This window comes from Oncorhynchus nerka, linkage group LG11, assembly GCF_034236695.1.
Source record: "Oncorhynchus nerka isolate Pitt River linkage group LG11, Oner_Uvic_2.0, whole genome shotgun sequence".
Classification (NCBI taxonomy): Eukaryota; Metazoa; Chordata; class Actinopteri; order Salmoniformes; family Salmonidae; genus Oncorhynchus; species Oncorhynchus nerka.
In genome coordinates this window covers 55,195,974-55,214,220 of record NC_088406.1, presented here as the reverse complement: position 1 = coordinate 55,214,220, position 18,247 = coordinate 55,195,974, and the positions used below count along the sequence as shown (strand labels likewise).

Below are 18,247 nucleotides of genomic sequence, written 5' to 3'. Positions count from 1 at the left end.
TATGAAAAATAAGGTCCTTGTGCTTCCAAAACCTTACCTCACGCGATGTGTGTTGATGTCCCCCGTACAGAAGATGCCTTCCTGTGTAATGTAATGGGCTAGGAACCACTGTATGAGTTGTTGAAAGGGAAGTTTCCCCTTTTATTTGTCTAAAAGAGGACAACAATTACTTATGCGTCTACCAATGTATGGTAAATCATATCACTTTTCAGTCAATGTATTGGAGCTCGTGAACCACATTTTAGAAGCATGCATGTATTGTCTAGAATATATATTTGGCTTAATACATTGTTAAACCACTATTTTAAATATTTTTGTATATTTTTTTACTGCATTTCATTTTACAAACTTCTGATGGGTGTTAGACATTAGGAATAGAATGAAGCATATTTTCATAGAGTACGGGTACATCAATGTAATCAATCCTGATCTCACAGATTTAGCTCTATTGTGGCCCCTGAGGCCCTCGTAGCATTATCAGCTTAATCGAAGTTAAACAATAATCAGTCTGTAAGCACTGTATGGGGAAATTCCACAGTAACAGAGACTCCGATTTTCTGCTCCGATGCAAAGTTTGGTAACAGAATAAAGACACACATGGCACAAACCGTCATTCTGTTTCCAAACTTTGCATCTGCATTGTTCAAGTAAATGTGTTTTTGTCAAATGTTCCGTGTAAATTGTTCAAAGTAGTCCTTGTGCATAGAGTCGTATGGTTTGTTAAACGGACCCAGGACTGAGTTTGGGAAACCCTGCTCAAACAGTTAGACATTTCACTTGAAATCAAAAAACAATGATTGCAAAGTTTAGTCCAGGACTAGGCTTAATCTGGGTCCTAGAAAGCAGCCCTTATAGCACAGGTGGTAGATGGGGCATGTTCCCTATAACTGCAGGATTGCTGGCTCAAGCCCCGCTCTGGCTGTTCCTCTTTAATCTCTACAATGGTACTCTGCCGGGGAAGTAACACTACCTAGCAGTATCTTCATTAGCCTAACCGACTCGCATTGCACAGCAGAAAGCATTTAGCAAGTGCTGAGATATAAAGGTCAGTGGCCTGTGTCTGTTCAAATCAGAGAGATAGATGGAGCAAAGCTGTCATCAAGCCAAAGGGTGGCTACTTTGAAGAATATCAAAGAGATTTAGATTTGTTTAACACTTTTTTTTGGTCACTACATGATTCCATATGTGTTATTGCATAGTTTGGATGTCTTCACTATTATTCTACAATGTAGAACATAGTAATAAGAATGAAAAACCCTGGAATGATTAGGTGTGTCCAAACCTTTACCTAGTTATGTATTTAAAAAATCCTGTTGCCTATAATGTAATTGCAGCAAGTAGGAGAGGGCAACATAAAGTACTGTTTAAATGATCTTGACTACCAGAGAGAAAAGAAACAAGAGCACAATTTCTCCCAAACACAGAAGTCTTTGTTATTCATTTTGGGGCTGATCTTTTTGTGTTACCTGTGAACTAATTTTAGTCTCTCTTGTCATTCAGAGGCTGAGCACTGGGCAGGGGAGCCTTGCATCTCACAAGTGCTTACATAATATCCATTGATTGAGTTGATTAGTAGAGTTTAGTGAATGGAAGTGAAACTGAGGTGGAATACAGTGCCTTGCAAAAATATTCATCCTCCTTGGCGTTTTTCCTATTTTGTTGCATTACAACCTGTAATTTACATCTATTTTTATTTGGACTTCATGTAATGGACATACACAAAATATTCCAAATTGGTGAAGTGAAATTTAAAAAATAACCATGTTTAAAAAAAAACAATTGACAAAATAAAAAACTGAAAAGGGGTGTGTGTGCATATGTATTCACCCCCTTTGCTATGAAGCCCCTGAATAAGATCTTGTGCAACCAATTACCTTTAGAAGTCACATAATTAGTTAGATTGCACACAGGTGGACTTTATTTAGGTTTCACATGATCTGTCACATGATCTCAGTGTGTGTGTGTGTGTGTGTGTGTATATACACTGCTCAAAAACATAAAGGGAACACTTAAACAACACAATGTAACTCCAAGTCAATCACACTTCTGTGAAATCAAACTGTCCACTTAGGAAGCGACACTGATTGACAATACATTTCACATGCTGTTGTGCAAATGGAAGAGACAACAGGTGGAAATTATAGGCAATTAGCAAGACACCCCCAATAAAGGAGTGGTTCTGCAGGTGGTGACCAGACCACTTCTCAGTTCCTATGCTTCCTGGCTGATGTTTTGGTCACTTTTGAATGCTGGCGGTGCTTTCACTCCAGTGGTAGCATGAGACGGAGTCTACAACCCACACAAGTGGCTCAGGTAGTGCAGCTCATCCAGGATGGCACATCAATGCGAGCTGTGGCAAGAAGGTTTGCTGTGTCTGTCAGCGTAGTGTCCAGAGCATGGAGGCGCTATCAGGAGACAGGCCAGTACATCAGGAGACGTGGCCGTAGGAGGGCAACAACCCAGCAGCAGGACCGCTACCTTCGCCTCTGTGCAAGGAGGAGCAGGCGGAGCACTGCTAGAGCCCTACAAAATGACCTCCAGCAGGCCACAAATGCGCATGTGTCTGCTCAAACGGTCAGAAACAGACTCCATGAGGGTGGTATGAGGGCCCAACATCCACAGGTGGGGGTTGTGCTTACAGCCCAACACCGTGCAGGACGTTTGGCATTTGCCAGAGAACACCAAGATTGGCAAATTCGCCACTGGCGCCCTGTGCTCTTCACAGATGAAAGCAGGTTCACACTGAGCACGTGACAGACGTGACAGTCTGGAGACGCCGTGGATAACGTTCTGCTGCCTGCAACATCCTCTAGCATGACCGGTTATATTTAGCCGTTATATTTGCTTGGTTACACAGTTTCTTCAGATAAGTCTCCAGTATCAAAATTTCCAAGCAAACAAAAACAGACATGCAGAGATAAAAGAACATACTGTTTGCCAGAATTCCGCCAGCCTTCACAAGACCATAACATATGCAAATTGGTCCGCTTTTGTGTTTACACCTCAGCAGAGGAATGACATTTCTGAGTCCATGTAATTCAGTTTCACTGGCATATGGCCTTAAACTGCAGTAATTTATGTCTGAGATTACATGAACATGACTGGGCATTCAAACAGCTTATACCAGGTCTTCCTCAAATTTGTTTTTACATGTTTTGTGTCATCGGGAAAAGCCTTGATACAGTTTGGAAATCAACTTTGGAGGTTTGCCTTAAAATAGGTTCTGGCTTATCTAAAGTTTTCTTCACAGAGAGAATAAAGTGTTGTATCTGCAAAAATTCACCTCAGCTCTGTCAGACTGGTCTTCTCTGGCTGCTGACCCTGCTGAAACTGTCATATGATCCTCCTAAGATGAAGCATGACAAATGATTACCTTGGTGTACATTTATACATCATATTATCCAATAATATAATCAGTTGTTCAATAATTGAACTTACGATTATTCCCAGATCCCAGACTGTAGCTTTAAGTTTAAACTGCTTTCCTCTAGCTACCCATCAATTCAAGATGGAACTTTGTGTCATTCACTGATATTTTTAATATACAGCAAAATTCACCTGACCTCGGTCGACTGGTCTTCCCCTGGCTGTCTTATCCTGCTGGTACCCCTGTCATCATCTGATCCTGCTAATACATGATGAGCATAGTGTTGTGTACTGACTGCACTAGAGGGCTGCGGGTCCCAACAGAGATCATTGCAGCGCAGTCTGCATTTTTGCTGGGCAAGAGAGTTCCTAGTATGTGTGGTCTCATTGAAATAGAGTAGGCTGCCTACATAGGTGGAGAATCATGTGGCAGTTAACTTCAATATGATTACACTGTAGTTTACTACACTGTCTGTAAATAAATGTTGACAATGGAAAAAAGTGGAGGGCACTCAACCAACGTGAGTCGAAGTGCAATCAAAAAATGTAATCATCATTGAAAAGGAAAAGGCAATATGGGCACATAAACTCAGCAAAAAAAGAACCATTTCCTCACTGTAAACTGCATTTATTTTCAGCAAACTTAACACGATTCACGTCCTAATGGACTGAACCAGATTTGCCAGTTCTTGCTGTGAGATGTTACCCCACTCTTCCACCAAGGCATCTGCAAGTTCCTGGAGATTTCTGGGGGGAATGGCCCTAGCCCTCACCCTCCGATCCAACAGGTACCAGGCGTACTTCAATGGGAATGAGATCCGGGCTCTTCGCTGGCCATGGCAGAACACTGACATTCCTGTCTTGCAGGAAATCATGCACAGAATGAGCAGTATGGCTGTTGGCATTGTCATGCTGGAAGGTCATGTCAGGATGAGCCTGCAGGAGGGTACCACATGAGGGAGGAGGATGTCTTCCCTGTAATGCACAGCGTTGAGATTGCCTGCAATGACAACAAGCTCAGTCCGATGATGCTGTGACACACCGACCCAGACCATGATGGACCCTCCACCTCCAAATTGATCCCGCTCCAGAGTACAGGCCTCAGTGTAACGCTCATTCCGTCGACGATAAACGCAAATCAGACCATCACCCCTGGTGAGACAAAACAGCGACTTGTCAGTGAAGAGCACTTTTTGCCAGTCCTGTCTGGTCCAGCGACGGTGGGTTTGTGCCCATAGGCGACATTGTTGCCAGTGATGTCTGGTGAGGACCTGCCTTACAACAGGCCTACAAGTCCTCAGTCCTGCCTCTCTCAGCCTATTGCAGACAGTCTGAGCACTGATGGAGGGATTGTGCATTCCTGGTGTAACTCGGGCAGTTGTTGTTACCATCCTGTACCTGTCCCGCAGGTGTGATGTTCGGATGTACCGATCCTGTGCAGGTGTTGTTACACATGGTCTGCCACTGCGAGGACGATCAGCTGTCCGTCCTGTCTCCCTGTAGAGCTGTCTTAGGCGTCTCACGGTACGAACATTGCAATTTATTGCCCTTGCCATATCCTCAGTCATTATGCCTCCTTGCAGCATGTCTAAGGCACGTTCACGCAGATGAGCAGGGACCCTGGGCATCTTTCTTGGTGTTTTTCAGAGTCAGTAGAAAAGCCTCTTTAGTATCCTAAGTTTCCATAACTGTGACCTTAATTGCCTACCGTCTGTAAGCTGTTAGTGTCTTAATGACCTTTCCACAGGTGCATGTTCATTAATTATTAATGGTTCATTGAACAAGTATGGGAAACAGTGTTTAACCTCTTGCGACGAGCAATCCCGTATCCGGGAGCGTAATCATAGCCTCAAATGCATTAGCATAACGCAGCGGACATAAATACCCCTAGAAACTTTTCCTATTCATGAAAATCGCAAATGAAATGAAATAAGTATATTCAAACACAAGCTTAGCCTTTTGTTAACAACACTGTCATCTCAGATTTTCAAAATATGCGTTACAGCCAACGCTAGACAAGCATTTGTGTAAGTTTATCATGGCATAATGCTATGCTAGCTCTGCTGGCAGCAGGCAACATTTTCACGAAAATAAGAAAAGCAACCAAATTAAATAATTTACCTTTGAAGAACTTCGGATGCTTTCACTCAGGAGACTCCCAGTTAGATAGCAAATGTTCCTTTTTCCCCAAAATATAATTTTTGTAGGCGAAATAGCTCCCGTTTCTTCATCATGCTTGGCTGAGAAATAGACCGGAAAATGTTGCAACTATAACGCCAAACTTTTTTTTTAAATCGACAGAAACACGGCAAACGTTGTTTAGGATCCATCCTCAAGGTGTTTTTAACATATATATTCAATAATATATCCGTTGAGGCAATTGGTTTCTCATAAGAAGCGATTGGAAAAATGGCTACCTCAGTATTTTCTGCGGGAGACACCATGTGACCACATGCTATATATGGTCCCTTACGGCCATTCTTCAATGGAAATGCCTAAAAAGACGTCACAATTCTGTAGAAACCTTGGGGAAAACATGGAAAATGTAAGCTCATTCGCAGCTCATTCACAGCCATATAAGGAGTCATTGGCATGAGGCGGTTTTAAAAAATGCGGCACTTCCTGGTTGGATTTTTATCTGGGTTTCGCCTGTAACATCAGTTCTGTGGCACTCACAGACAATATCTTTGCAGTTTTGGAAACATCAGAGGGTTTTCTTTCCAAAGCTGTCAATTATATGCATAGTCGAGCATCTTTTCGTGACAAAATATCTTGTTTAAAACGGGAACGTTTATAATCCAAAAAATGTAATAGCGCCCTCTAATGGTTAAACCCTTTACAATGAAGATCTGTGAAGTTATTTGGATTTTTACGAATTATCTTCGAAACACAGGTTCCAGAAAAAGGGATGTTTCTTTTGTTGTTGATTTTACAAGAGTTTAGACTACTTTGGTGAGCAAGCAACGCACTTTTTCATTTTAAATAAATTACCCTTTGATTTGTCTCTGCCTGCAAATTGTCCTCCTAAAAGATAGGCTATAACCTATAGGCCTATGCTAAATATAGCAAGTGTCGCTGTCGTTATTCTTGCTGCTTCCAGTTGCCTTTACTAGACTATGGGGATATTTTATATATGAATGCTTCCGCTCAGTGTTTGAGATCAATTGACACTTTTTACCATGGCACTGAGATTTATTTTAAACTGCAAAACCCTTACGCACCAATGCACTTTGTATACCAGGGCTGGCTGGCCTTCTCTAGTCACTCGTAGGCTCAGTCACTGGTATACTTATATTTACAAAGCCATTTTGGGTTTATTACCTTTTTATTTGTGCATTTTTATTGTTCAGAAATGTGGTGGGTACTCTCTTCGTTCGCTTGACTTTATCCTGCTAACTTCCAAATGTCCGAACTGAATTTGGTAAAAGGGCTTTTATGTACTCTGTGCCATCGTCTTGGAACGCCTTACAAAATACTTTTAAACTGGAAGAACTTGTCCCGATTGGTGTTTTTAAATCACTGATGAAGGATTTTGAGGCTGATTCCCTGACCTGTCAATGTTTTTAATTTGCTGTTTTATAATCTTGTGAATTCAATGGTTTTTACTTGATTACTTGTAGTTTTTCATGATGTCTGTCTGTAATTTTTAGTAATGACTTGGTGCTGCCTATCTTGACCAGGGCACTCTTGAAAAACAGATTTTAATCTCAATGAGCCCTTCCTGGTTAAATAAAGGTTAAATAAAAAATACTATTTCAGCACTGAAAAAAAAAACACTAGTTTAGTATTTTTTCTGTGAAGTTAAACAGTAGTTTCCTTGCCAGCTACAGTTGAAGTCGGAAATTTACATACACCTTAGCCAAATACATTTAAACTCAGTTTTTTCACAATTCCTGACATTTAATCCTAGTAAAAATCCCCTGTTTTAGGTCAGTTAGGATCACCACTTTATTTTAAGAATGTGAAATGTCAGAATAATAGTAGAGAGAATGATTCATTTCAGGGATTGATTTGACAACATCCAGTGAAATTGCAGGGCGCGAAATTCAAAAACAGAAATACTCATAATAAAAATTCTGAAAACATACATGTGTAATACATCAAAGTGTAATACATAAAGTTTAACTTCTTGTTAATCCAGCCCGTGTCAGATTTCAAAATGGCTTTACGGTGAAAGCAGACCATGTGATTATCTGAGGACAGCACCCCGCATACACATGAAAATCCTATTTCGACCAGCCAGACACAAAAGTCAGAAATACGATTTAATTCATGCCTTACCTTTGAAGATCTTTTTCTTTTGGCACTCCAAAATGTCCCAGAAACATCACAAATGATCCTTTTCTTTGATAAATTCCTTCTTTATATCCCCAAAATGTCCATTTATTTGGCGCATTTGATTCAGAAAATACACCGGTTCCAACTCGCCCAACATGACTACAAAGTATATAATAAGTTAACTGTAAACTTGGTCCAAACATTTCAAACAACATTCCTAATCCAAATTTAGGTATCCTAAAACGTAAATAATCAATCAAATTTAAGACGGGATAAACTGTGTTCAATACCGGATGAAAACAAAGTGAAGCGCATTCCAGGTCGCGCGCACCAAAAGAGTCCACCTGGAGTGACACATGGAAAGAACAGAGCTACTTCTTCATTTCTCAAAAGAAAAACATCAACCAATTTCTAAAGACTGTTGACATCTAGTGGAAGCCATAGTAACTGCAAGCAGATTCCTATTAAAAAGGGCTTACCATAGAAACCTAATGGAAAACAGATTGACCTAAAAAATATAAAAAAATCCCAGGGCGGATTGTGCTCGGGGTTTCGCCTGCCAAATCAGTTCTGTTATACCCACAGACATTATTCAAACAGTTTTACAAACTTCAGAGTGTTTTCCATCCAGATCTACTAATAATATGCATATCCTAGCTTCTGGGCCTGAGTAGCAGGCAGTTTACTTTGGGCACGCTTTTCATCCGGATGTGAAAGTACTGCCCCCTATCCCTAAGAAGTTTTAATGACTCCAACCTAAGTGTATGTAAACTTCCGACTTCAACTGTACATCAGTCAACTAAAGAGTACCCAGTTTCTGCTCTGCTTCCTTTTAAGGTGAAAGAGCGCAACATACACATGGAACTATACTCAACTCCCCTGTGCTGGTCCAGCCAGCCTTCCAGAAGCTTTGATTTCACAAAGCATGTCAGCCTGCTCTGTGGTGTCCACGCGGTCTTAAATCCAAATTGTCTGAACCCCCCATCTCCAGTGAAAGTTGTGCCCCTGCAATTAGCAGTTTCTCGAATTCCAACCCCACAAACAATATCCTTCGCTGTCAGACTAGTTTAGCCTCCCTGGTGTGACAGAGCAAATAACAATGGAAGTGCCAGATAGTTTGATTTGTTCAGGTAAGTGTCTGTGTGCGTTTCCACTCGGCTAAAGTGCCAAATTAGGGCATTATAAAGTTGCTTTCGTCTTCTTTTGTTTCCGACCCAGTTGAGTGAGCAAGCCGGCAGACGGCCAGAGCTCCCCCAGAGCTCAGCTTCCTAGAGACCTACCCTCATCGGAGCTATTGTATTAGAGCTCTCAAGCATAAAAGGTGAACATTATGCTGTGGGAATGTTTTTCAGCGGCAGGAACTGGGAGACTAGTCAGGATCAAGGGAAAGATGAACAGAGCAAAGCACAGAGAGTTCCTTGATGAAACCTGCTCCAGAGTGCTCAGGACCTTACACTGGGGCGAATTTTCACCTTCCAACAGGACAACGACCCTAAGCACAAAGCAAAGACAACACAGGAGTGGCTTCGGGACAAGTCTCTGAATGTCCTTGAGTGGCCCACCTAGAGCCCAGACTTGAACCCGGTCGAACATCTCCAGAGATACCTGGAAATAGCTGTGCAGCGACGTTCCCAATCCAAGCTGACCGAGCTTGAGAGGATCTGCAGAGAAGAATGGGAGAAACTCCCCAAATACAGGTGTGCCAAGCTTGTATCGTCATACCCAAGAAGACTTTAGGCTGTAATCGCTGCCAAAGCTGCTTCAACAAAGTGCTGAGTAAAGGGTCTGAATACTTATTTAAATGTGATTTCAGATTTTTATACATTTGCAAAAGAAATTGTGCTTTGTCATTATGAGGTATTGTGTGTCGATTGATGAGGGGGAAAAATGATTTAATACATTTTAGAATAAGACTAAATTAACAAAATGTAGAAAAGAGGTCTGAATACTTTGTGAATGTAGCATATAGTATTCTACAGTAGATACGACAACACAATATACAGGAAAAAAGGCACTTACTTTGATAGGAACGCACACATGTGCAAAGTTATAATTTGTAAGGAAAACAACAATGAAGGCAATGTAGGCGCTAGCCAGAAAATGTACCAGGGGGAAAAAGTTTGTGCAAGGCCTGTTCTGACTGGAGATGTGTAATGTCTTCATATTTGATCTGGAGAAACACTGGGGAATTGCTTGGGCTCCCGTGAAACATAAATTGTCCGTAACAGTGAAATATTCCTGAGAGAAGCTTTTCCAGGAGAGAAATCACTTTGTTCAATGAAGCCTGATCACTGTTAGTGCACGTATAGTGATGGGTCAGGTTAGTGTATTAGAAACATTGTCACCTCATGACCTGGATCATCCACTCTTTTCCCTGTCTTTGGAAGCACTCATTGGCAAGGTCAATTGATTTATTGAGTCTAACCCAATAATCCAAGCAGCTCTCGGACTGTCTTGGTAAGGCTTCATAGAAGGCTTCATAGAAGTATCCTAATGGAATTGTGGATTAGATTGCCGCTCGGGATGTTGTATATGGTTTCAGGTTCTCTGTTTATATTAACGGTGGGGTTCCACGGTGCCCAATCCTGACTATGTCTTTAGCCCGCCCCATTAGTCTGTCCTGTATCTCTTGCCTCTGTTCTGATATACTGCATACCTTCTTTTTCAAGTAAGCTTGCATAATTTCTTGTCATTCAGTCACTGTGCACCGGTCTGTGCAATCACCCCTGAAGTTGTGGTTCTTTGACGTCTGATTTCAGAATTAGGTTGAAATTTGATCATTCAGGTATTTGTGTTACGGGCTGGGGAGGGATTGGAGCGCCCCTGCTAGGCTAGCAGCAACTTGTTTTCTTATTTCACTGCCCAGTTGTTTGTCTAACTCTGCTATGGATTGCAATTGGGTTTGGTTTTCATTTTCACCCCCTATGGGCATCTGATTCAGGAAGTGGGCAGTTCCGTTGTTTCACTTTCGTTTTGTACTACATTGTCTTATAACAACAGGTAAATAGGTATTGTTCAGTGCAATCATAATGTATACAATATTGGTTGAATCAAGTGAGACATTTCAGAAGATTTGATTAGCAAACAGCTAAATAAATTCATACTTACTACATCTTTAAAAGTGGTCCTTTCTATTGAACCATTTCTAGCTGAATGGGGAATAATCAATGAGACTCACCAGGTTGGCTGTCATAGAGGACTTCATTTGCATCTAGGTTCTGAGGAGAGAGAGAGAGATAGGGAAAGACTTATTAAGAGGCATATTGGCACGGTTGACTTTTCAATTGAATGTAACAAAACAAACCAGCACTCGGCTCAATTAAGACACAGTCAGAGAGCAATTCCTGCACCGTGGCTGTCAACCTGTAGCTGCCTGCAACAGACCATGGAAGAATGAAGAAATCAATCACAGCTTTGAAGAGTCTTTTCACCTCCCATCTTTCAGAAGAAGACATGTTTCAGTCTTTGGGGAGGAAGGAAGACTGTATAGCCTACAGTTCTGGTAAGTCTCAGGAATTCTGCAGCAAAAGCAGAGTGGTAACAGATAATGAGGAGAGAGAGTAAGAAATGTTTTGATTTATGACTACCTCTAGACTAACAATTACTCCCCTCCTGGGGTCGGCAGGTCCCTTTGGAGAGGAGCACAATTTAAACAAGTCGTAAATTCAAAGTGAGGCGGGTGTGGCACCTCGTTTTGGCATCACCGGAGCAACCAGGGGAGGGGTGAGGACAGTCAACGGAGCCATCAGAGGAAAGCCATCTATTACCCTCTCTCGGAAGATGACCACTAAGAACTATTAGAACAACACCGACCAGAGATGTTCATTTAGCTCATAGAGAGAGATGTCCTAACCCTGGCTGAGCTGCTGCCTGACCCCTGTCACAACAGAACCTCCCTTTGACTCACCTGCTTCTCCCGATTCCCTTCATTCCCTATAATATTCATCAAACCTTAATATGAGTCTAACAAGTACTGTATATAGCAGAGGCATTTGAATAATAGGATGCTACGATTGAAGACAAGCGGCAGGCAGCAAAAGAATGATAAATCTTCCATGATGCTTGTTCACTTGCATGTACTTTGTGTTGTCAGATTTGGGTGTGATCAGAGTGAGACACAGATTTATGCATCGGAAGACAAGATACATTCAGAGCTGATTTAATTCAGTGCCATTGGTGGATAAAAAGACATTGGCTTTAATTGGGCTCAGTAGCTTAAGTCTGTCAGGCCCATGGGTTTCTCAATCTTCATACTGCTTTCCTCTGAAGCTCGTTTCTAAGGAGAGACACTAACATCCTGCCTTATATGAGATGAATAGCCTATATATTACTTATATATTATATCATCCCATCCCCTGATTCTTAGAATATTTTCAACACAATGTTTCTAATAAAAAGTGATGCAGTAGGTCTCTCCTCAACTCTTAGCCAAGAGAGACTGGCATGCGTAACATTTAAAATCAGCCCACTGATTACAATGCAAGAGGTGCCGCCCTGTTCTGGGCCAGCTGTCGCTTAACTAGGTCTTTCCTTGCAGCACTTGACCACACACTAATTTATTATTATTTATTCATTATTTTACCTTTATTAAACTAGGCAAGTCAGTTAACAACAAATTCTTATTTTCAATGATGGTCTAATCATGCCGCCCACTAATCAAGGTAAGACAAAATTAGAGCCTGCAGGACTTGATTTTTGGCGTGTGGTGAGCATCTCTTTATTATGGACAGACTCTTTACAACTATTGATTCTATACGTTTTGACCATGACAGTTTAAAAGCTAAGGTAACGCCAAGCAATTTAGTCTCCTCAACAAGTTCAACAGCCACACCATTCATTACCAGATTCAGCTTAGGTCTAGAACTTAGGGAATGATTTGTACCAAATACAATGCTCTTAATTTTAAAGATGTTCAGGACCAGTTTATTACTGGCCATCCATTCCAAAACAGACTGCAACACTTTGTTAAGGGTTTTAGTGACTTCATTAGCTGTGGTTAATGATGCTTATATGGTTGAATCATCAGCATACTCACATGCTTTGTTTAATGCCAGTGGCAAAAATAGAAAATAGAGGGCCTAGAGAGCTGCCCTGTGGTACAACCCACTTGACATGTTTGACATTAAAGAAGCTTCCATTAACCTCTTGAACCTATGGGGGCGCTGTGTCATTATTGGATAAAAAGACGTGCCCGTTTTAAGCGCAATATTTTGTCACGAAAAGATGCTCGACTATGCATGGAATTGACAGCCTTGGAAAGACAAAACTCTGACGTCTCCAAAACTGCAAAGATATTATCTGTGAGTGCCCCAGAACTAATGCAACAGGCGAAACCAAGATGAAGTTTCATACAGGAAATGCCCCAGATTCTGAAGGCGCTGTGTTCCAATGTTTCCTTATATGGCTGTGAATGCGCCAGGAATGAGCCCGCGCTTTCTGTCTATTCCCCGAGGTGTCTGCAGCATTGTGACGTGTTTGTAGGCATATCATTGGAAGATTGACCATAAGAGACTACATTTACCCGGTGTCCCGCCCGGTGTCCTGTGTGCGTAATCTGTAGGTCCATGCGCATTTCTTCAGAAGAGGAAGTAAAAATCCATCGTGGCAGTTATTGTCGATAAATATGTGAAAAACACCTTGAGGATTGATTCTAAACATCGGTTTGCCATGGTTCTGTCGATATTATGGAGTTAATTTGGAAAAAAGTTCGCGTTTTAATGACTTATTATTATTATTTTTTCCTTACCCAAACGTGATGAACAAAACGGAGCGATTAGTCGACACAAATAATATTTTTTGTAAAAACGGAACATTTGCTATCTAACAGAGTCTCCTCATTGAAAACATCTGAAGTTCTTCAAAGGTAAATGATTTTATTTGAATGCTTTTATGGTTTTTGTGGAAAATGTTGCATGCTGAATGCTAACGCTAAATGGTACGTTAGCCATCAATACTGTTACACAAATGCTTGTTTTGCAATGGTTGAGAAGCATATTTTGAAAATCTGAGATGACAGTGTTGTTAACAAAAGGCTAAGCTTGAGAGCTAGAAGATTAATTTCATTTCATTTGCGATTTTCATGAATAGTTAACATTGTGTTATGCTAATGAGCTTGCGGATAGATTTACACAATCCTGGATACAGGTTTTTTTTCGTAGCTAAACGTGACGCAGAAAACGGAGCGATTTGTCCTAAACAAATAATCTTTCAGGAAAAACTGAACATTTGCTATCTGAGAGTCTCCTCATTGAAAACATCTGAAGTTCTTCAAAGGTAAATGATTTTATTTGAATGCTTTTCTGTTTTTTTGTGTAAATGTTGCCTGCTGAATGCTAACGCTAAATGCTACGCTAAATGCTACTTTAGCTATCAATACTTTTACACAAATGCTTGTTTTGCAATGGTTGAGAAGCATATTTTGAAAATCTGAGATGACAGTGTTGTTAACAAAAGGCTAAGCTTGAGAGCAAATAGATTAATTTCATTTAATTTGCGATTTTCATGAATAGTTAACGTTGCGTTATGGTAATGAGCTTGAGGCTGTAGTCACGATACCGGATCCGGGATGGCTCGACACAAGAAGTTAAAGAAAACCCTTTGGGTTCTATTAGATAGATAGCTCTAAATCCACGATATGACAAGTTGAAAAGCCATAACACAATCATTTTGGGGGGGGGGGGGGGGGACATGGTGAGTGCCCTTCTCTATAAGCTTGCTGAAAGTCTGTTGTTAATTTGATTACAGAGAAATAGCATAGTATTTGGTCAACAACAAAAAATTCAACAGTTTGCTAAGAGCTGGCCGCAAGCTGATAGGTCTGCTGTTAGAATCGGTAAAGGACACTTGACCAATCTTGGGTAGCAGAATTACTTTGGCTTCCCTCCAGGCCTGCGGACAAAGACTTTCCTCTAGGCTCAGATTAAAAATAAAAGTCAGCTACCATTCCCAGTACCGTTCCTTCTGAGTTAATAATGCCAGGAGGTTTGTCATTACTGATCGAAACAATTTTTCCACATCTCCCACACTAACTTTACAAAATTGGAACTTGCAATATTGTTCTTTCATTATTAGTTTTATATGCATGAATACGATGGAAGTAATCATTAAAATAATTGGCAACATCAAATGGTTTTGTGATGAATAAGCCATATGATTCGATGAAAGATGGAGTTGAATGAATTTCATTATTTTTTTTATTTTTTTATTTAACTAGGCAAGTCAGTTAAGAACAAATTCTTATTTACAATGACAGCCTACCGGGGAACAGTGGGTTAACTGCCTTGTTCAGGGTCAGAACAACAGATTTTTACCTTGTAACCTTTTGGTTACTGGCCCAAAGCTCTAACCACTAGGCTAACAGCCGATCACTGTGATCCAATGGGTACGGAACCAGCTAGAGCATTGTTCCACAATATTAGTAAAAATGTGATCGATACATGTGGATGATCTTGCTCCTGTAGTGTTTGTCAACACCCTGGTAAATTGATTTATAACCTGGACCAGATTACAGGCACTGGTTACCGTGAGAAGCTTGCTCTTGAGTGGACAGCTTGAGAACCAGTCAATATTCAGTTCCCCAAGAAAGTAGTTTTGTTTACATCAAATCAAATTGTATTTCTCACATGCGCTGAATACAATAGGTGTAGACCTTAGGGTGAAATGCTTACTTACAAGCCCTTAACCAACAATACCGTTTTTTAAAAATAAAGTGAAGTAAAAATTAAATTAAAATAAACAAATTATGAAAGAGCAACAGTAAAATAACAGTGGTGTGGCTATATACAGGAGGTACCGGTACAGAGTGAATGTGTGGGGGCACAGGTAATGGAGGTAATATGTACATGTAGGTAGGGGTGAAGTGACTATGCATAGATAATAAACAGAGTAGCAGCAGCGTAAAAGAGGGGGCGGCACAATGCAAATAGTCTGGGTAGCCATTTGATTAGCTGTTCAGGAGTCTTTATGGCTTGGGGGTAGAAGCTGTTAAGAAGCCTCACAAACGGGGGGGTGGAGCTAGCATGTTGGAGTGAACGGCTGTGCGTGAGAGGCTCCTGCAACTTTTTTGCGAAATAATCTAATTTAACCTACTTTATGGCACTTTTTACAACAAACGTTTCTTTCTAATACAAGATTGTACCTTTTTATATGAAAATGCCGAGTAATAAGCGACCAAAGGACAATAAATCCACAGCGGAGGCCTACTCCCCACTAAACAACGAGACAGACATGGCGGGAGGCACATGCAACAACGTGACACTTACAGAACTTACCCGGGCTTTGGGGGAGCTACGTGTTGCTATAGCTGAGGATCTTAAGGCCACTATTGCTGAACTGGACACCAAAATCGAGGCATCATTCAAACAGTCGACTTCGCATGCCAGAGTATTGTGGACCTTGAGAAAGCTTCTGAATTCAACGCTGGTAGGATCGTGAGTTAGAGAAGCTATCCGTCATTGCAGGATACTGTGCAGAGGCTTTCTGTGAAAGTGGTGGACCTGGAGGGCCGATCCAGACGTAATGACCTTCGCGTTGTTGGTCTGGCAGAGGGGATCATCGGGCTCTGTCACAGACTTTTCAAGATTGAAGGATGCAATGGGATCGGGTGTTTTGGATTCGGATCCCCAGAGGGGCAACCTGTCACATAAAGGGCATCCATTCCGTGTCTATGAGGATTATGCGCCCGATGTGGCAAAGCATCGCGCCGACTACAGAGATGTCATGACCAAACTCTACAAACTCCATCTTCGCCCAGCCTTACTCTTCCCTGCAAGACTAAGAATTACCCCGCCTTCCGGTGAGAAGATTTGGCTCTCCTCGGTTTTGGACGCAGAGAAGTTTATCCGGGGATATACACCAATCCCCCGTACAGGTTAGAGTGCCTTGTTATTGCGTGTTAGGGTCTGCTCATGGACTCGAATCCATACTATACCATATTGGCTGAAAACGTATTAAACGGGCTCAACAAGGGCTACCGAGCATGTAAGACGCTGAGCAGACCAATGGATGGCGGTCAGAGCTCTCATTTAACGTTAAATTCACTTTCATCCCGGCTGTGCTCAGCGATGCATATTTTTTACTTCCAGGTTTGATCACTGACACCTTCGGATGGATATACTTATATTCCCCCACTTTTGTTTTGTTTCGTTATTTATTTTACAATCCTTACATTACTCTTACTACCATATCATTTATTTATTGCTTGCAGGGGATTGGGGGTGATGGTTGGTAGGGGGCAGACACCTGGTTAGCAAGTTGATGTTTTGTGCCGATCTGCCTTTGTCTAGCCGTGGACCTCTCTCCCGACTAGAGTCCCACCAGCCCTCTGTAGTGCTTATGTATGTGTAGGTGTGCGTACATATAATTACTATTTGTACTTTATTACTATTTTCTCTTAGCATTTTAGTATTATGTAGGTGTATATTTTAAATCAGTGTAGATTGTTATTCTGGGGTATGAATGTTTGTATGTGTGTGCATATGGATGTATATACATATTCTTTAAATATGTATTTTTATATATGATTATTTTGTGTGGGTATGTATACCTACATGTATATGTATGTATATGTGTGTGTGTGTGTGTGTATGTATGTGTGTGTGTATATATATATATATATATATATAAGGTATATATTTTTATTTATTTTTTATTAAACATATTTTTTTTATGGGGGGAACGTTTAATTTAACAAATCCTTGTTCCGATCTCCTGACCCACAGTATGTAAAGGTACGGCTGACTATGTCAGTTGCGGATGGTTTATTTTTTGACCGGCAGTGCTTAGCAATATAATCTTGAGGCTATATCTTGCTTATCTCTGGGATTGACCCAGGATGACGCTTAAATGCGCAATATGTTTAAGTTGCAACTTATTCGGTTTAGGTTTATTAGATGCTACCTGAACACTTAACTTGCGGGAGCCTCCTCAGTTCATATGTTAGTAGAAGTTCTAGGATAGTGAGAGGTGACCGTATAGTTGGGATTTTATTTTTGTTTTACCTCTTGTTCGAGGTCGCGCCGTGCTTTTTGGCATCGGCCAGACAATGTGTTTATTTTTATTTTTTTCCCTTTTTTTTCTCTCCTGTTTGTACATGCCTGTTAAATGTGGGTTGATGGGGGGGGGGGGGGGTAAGTGTTGGGGAAATTAGGGGAACAGGGTGGGAAGTAAAGGTGCTTTGCAGGGGGGAGGGGTGGGTTGGATACTGCTCGGGTGTAGGTGCTACATATGCTGATCGTGATGGTTTGGTGCGCTTTCTTACCTTTTTATCAAGTTACATGGTATGCAGGCCACCATAGGAACTACAAACGAGAGGAGGGCGGGGCTTACATTCACTTCCTGGAATGTCAAGGGTTTAAACGAACCAATTAAGAGGGCAAGGTCCTAGCCCACCTGAAAGCACTCTCGTCTGATATTATATTTTTGCAAGAAACCCATCTGAAGAATAACTCTCATAGCAGACTTAAGTGTAGGTGGGTGGGGCAAGTATCACTCTAACTTCTCTGCCAAAATGAGAGGCACAGCGATTCTGGTACGGAAAGGAATTCCCTTTCTACATAAAACCACTATTGCGGATAAAGAGGGTCGGTATGTGATCGCAATAGGA

General features: G+C 41.2%; 1 protein-coding gene across 2 annotated transcripts in view; it reads right to left on the bottom strand.

Moving 5' to 3' along the window:
• The window catches only part of LOC115137514 (beta-1,3-glucosyltransferase-like), a 167,276-nt gene that overhangs the window by 95,511 nt on the left and 53,518 nt on the right, over nucleotides 1-18,247 (bottom strand). For both annotated transcript variants that reach the window (XM_065024671.1, XM_065024672.1), the window contains exon 3: nucleotides 10,823-10,862. In XM_065024671.1, coding sequence (XP_064880743.1) covers nucleotides 10,823-10,862 — 40 coding nt within the window. The remainder of the gene's footprint in view (nucleotides 1-10,822; nucleotides 10,863-18,247) is intronic.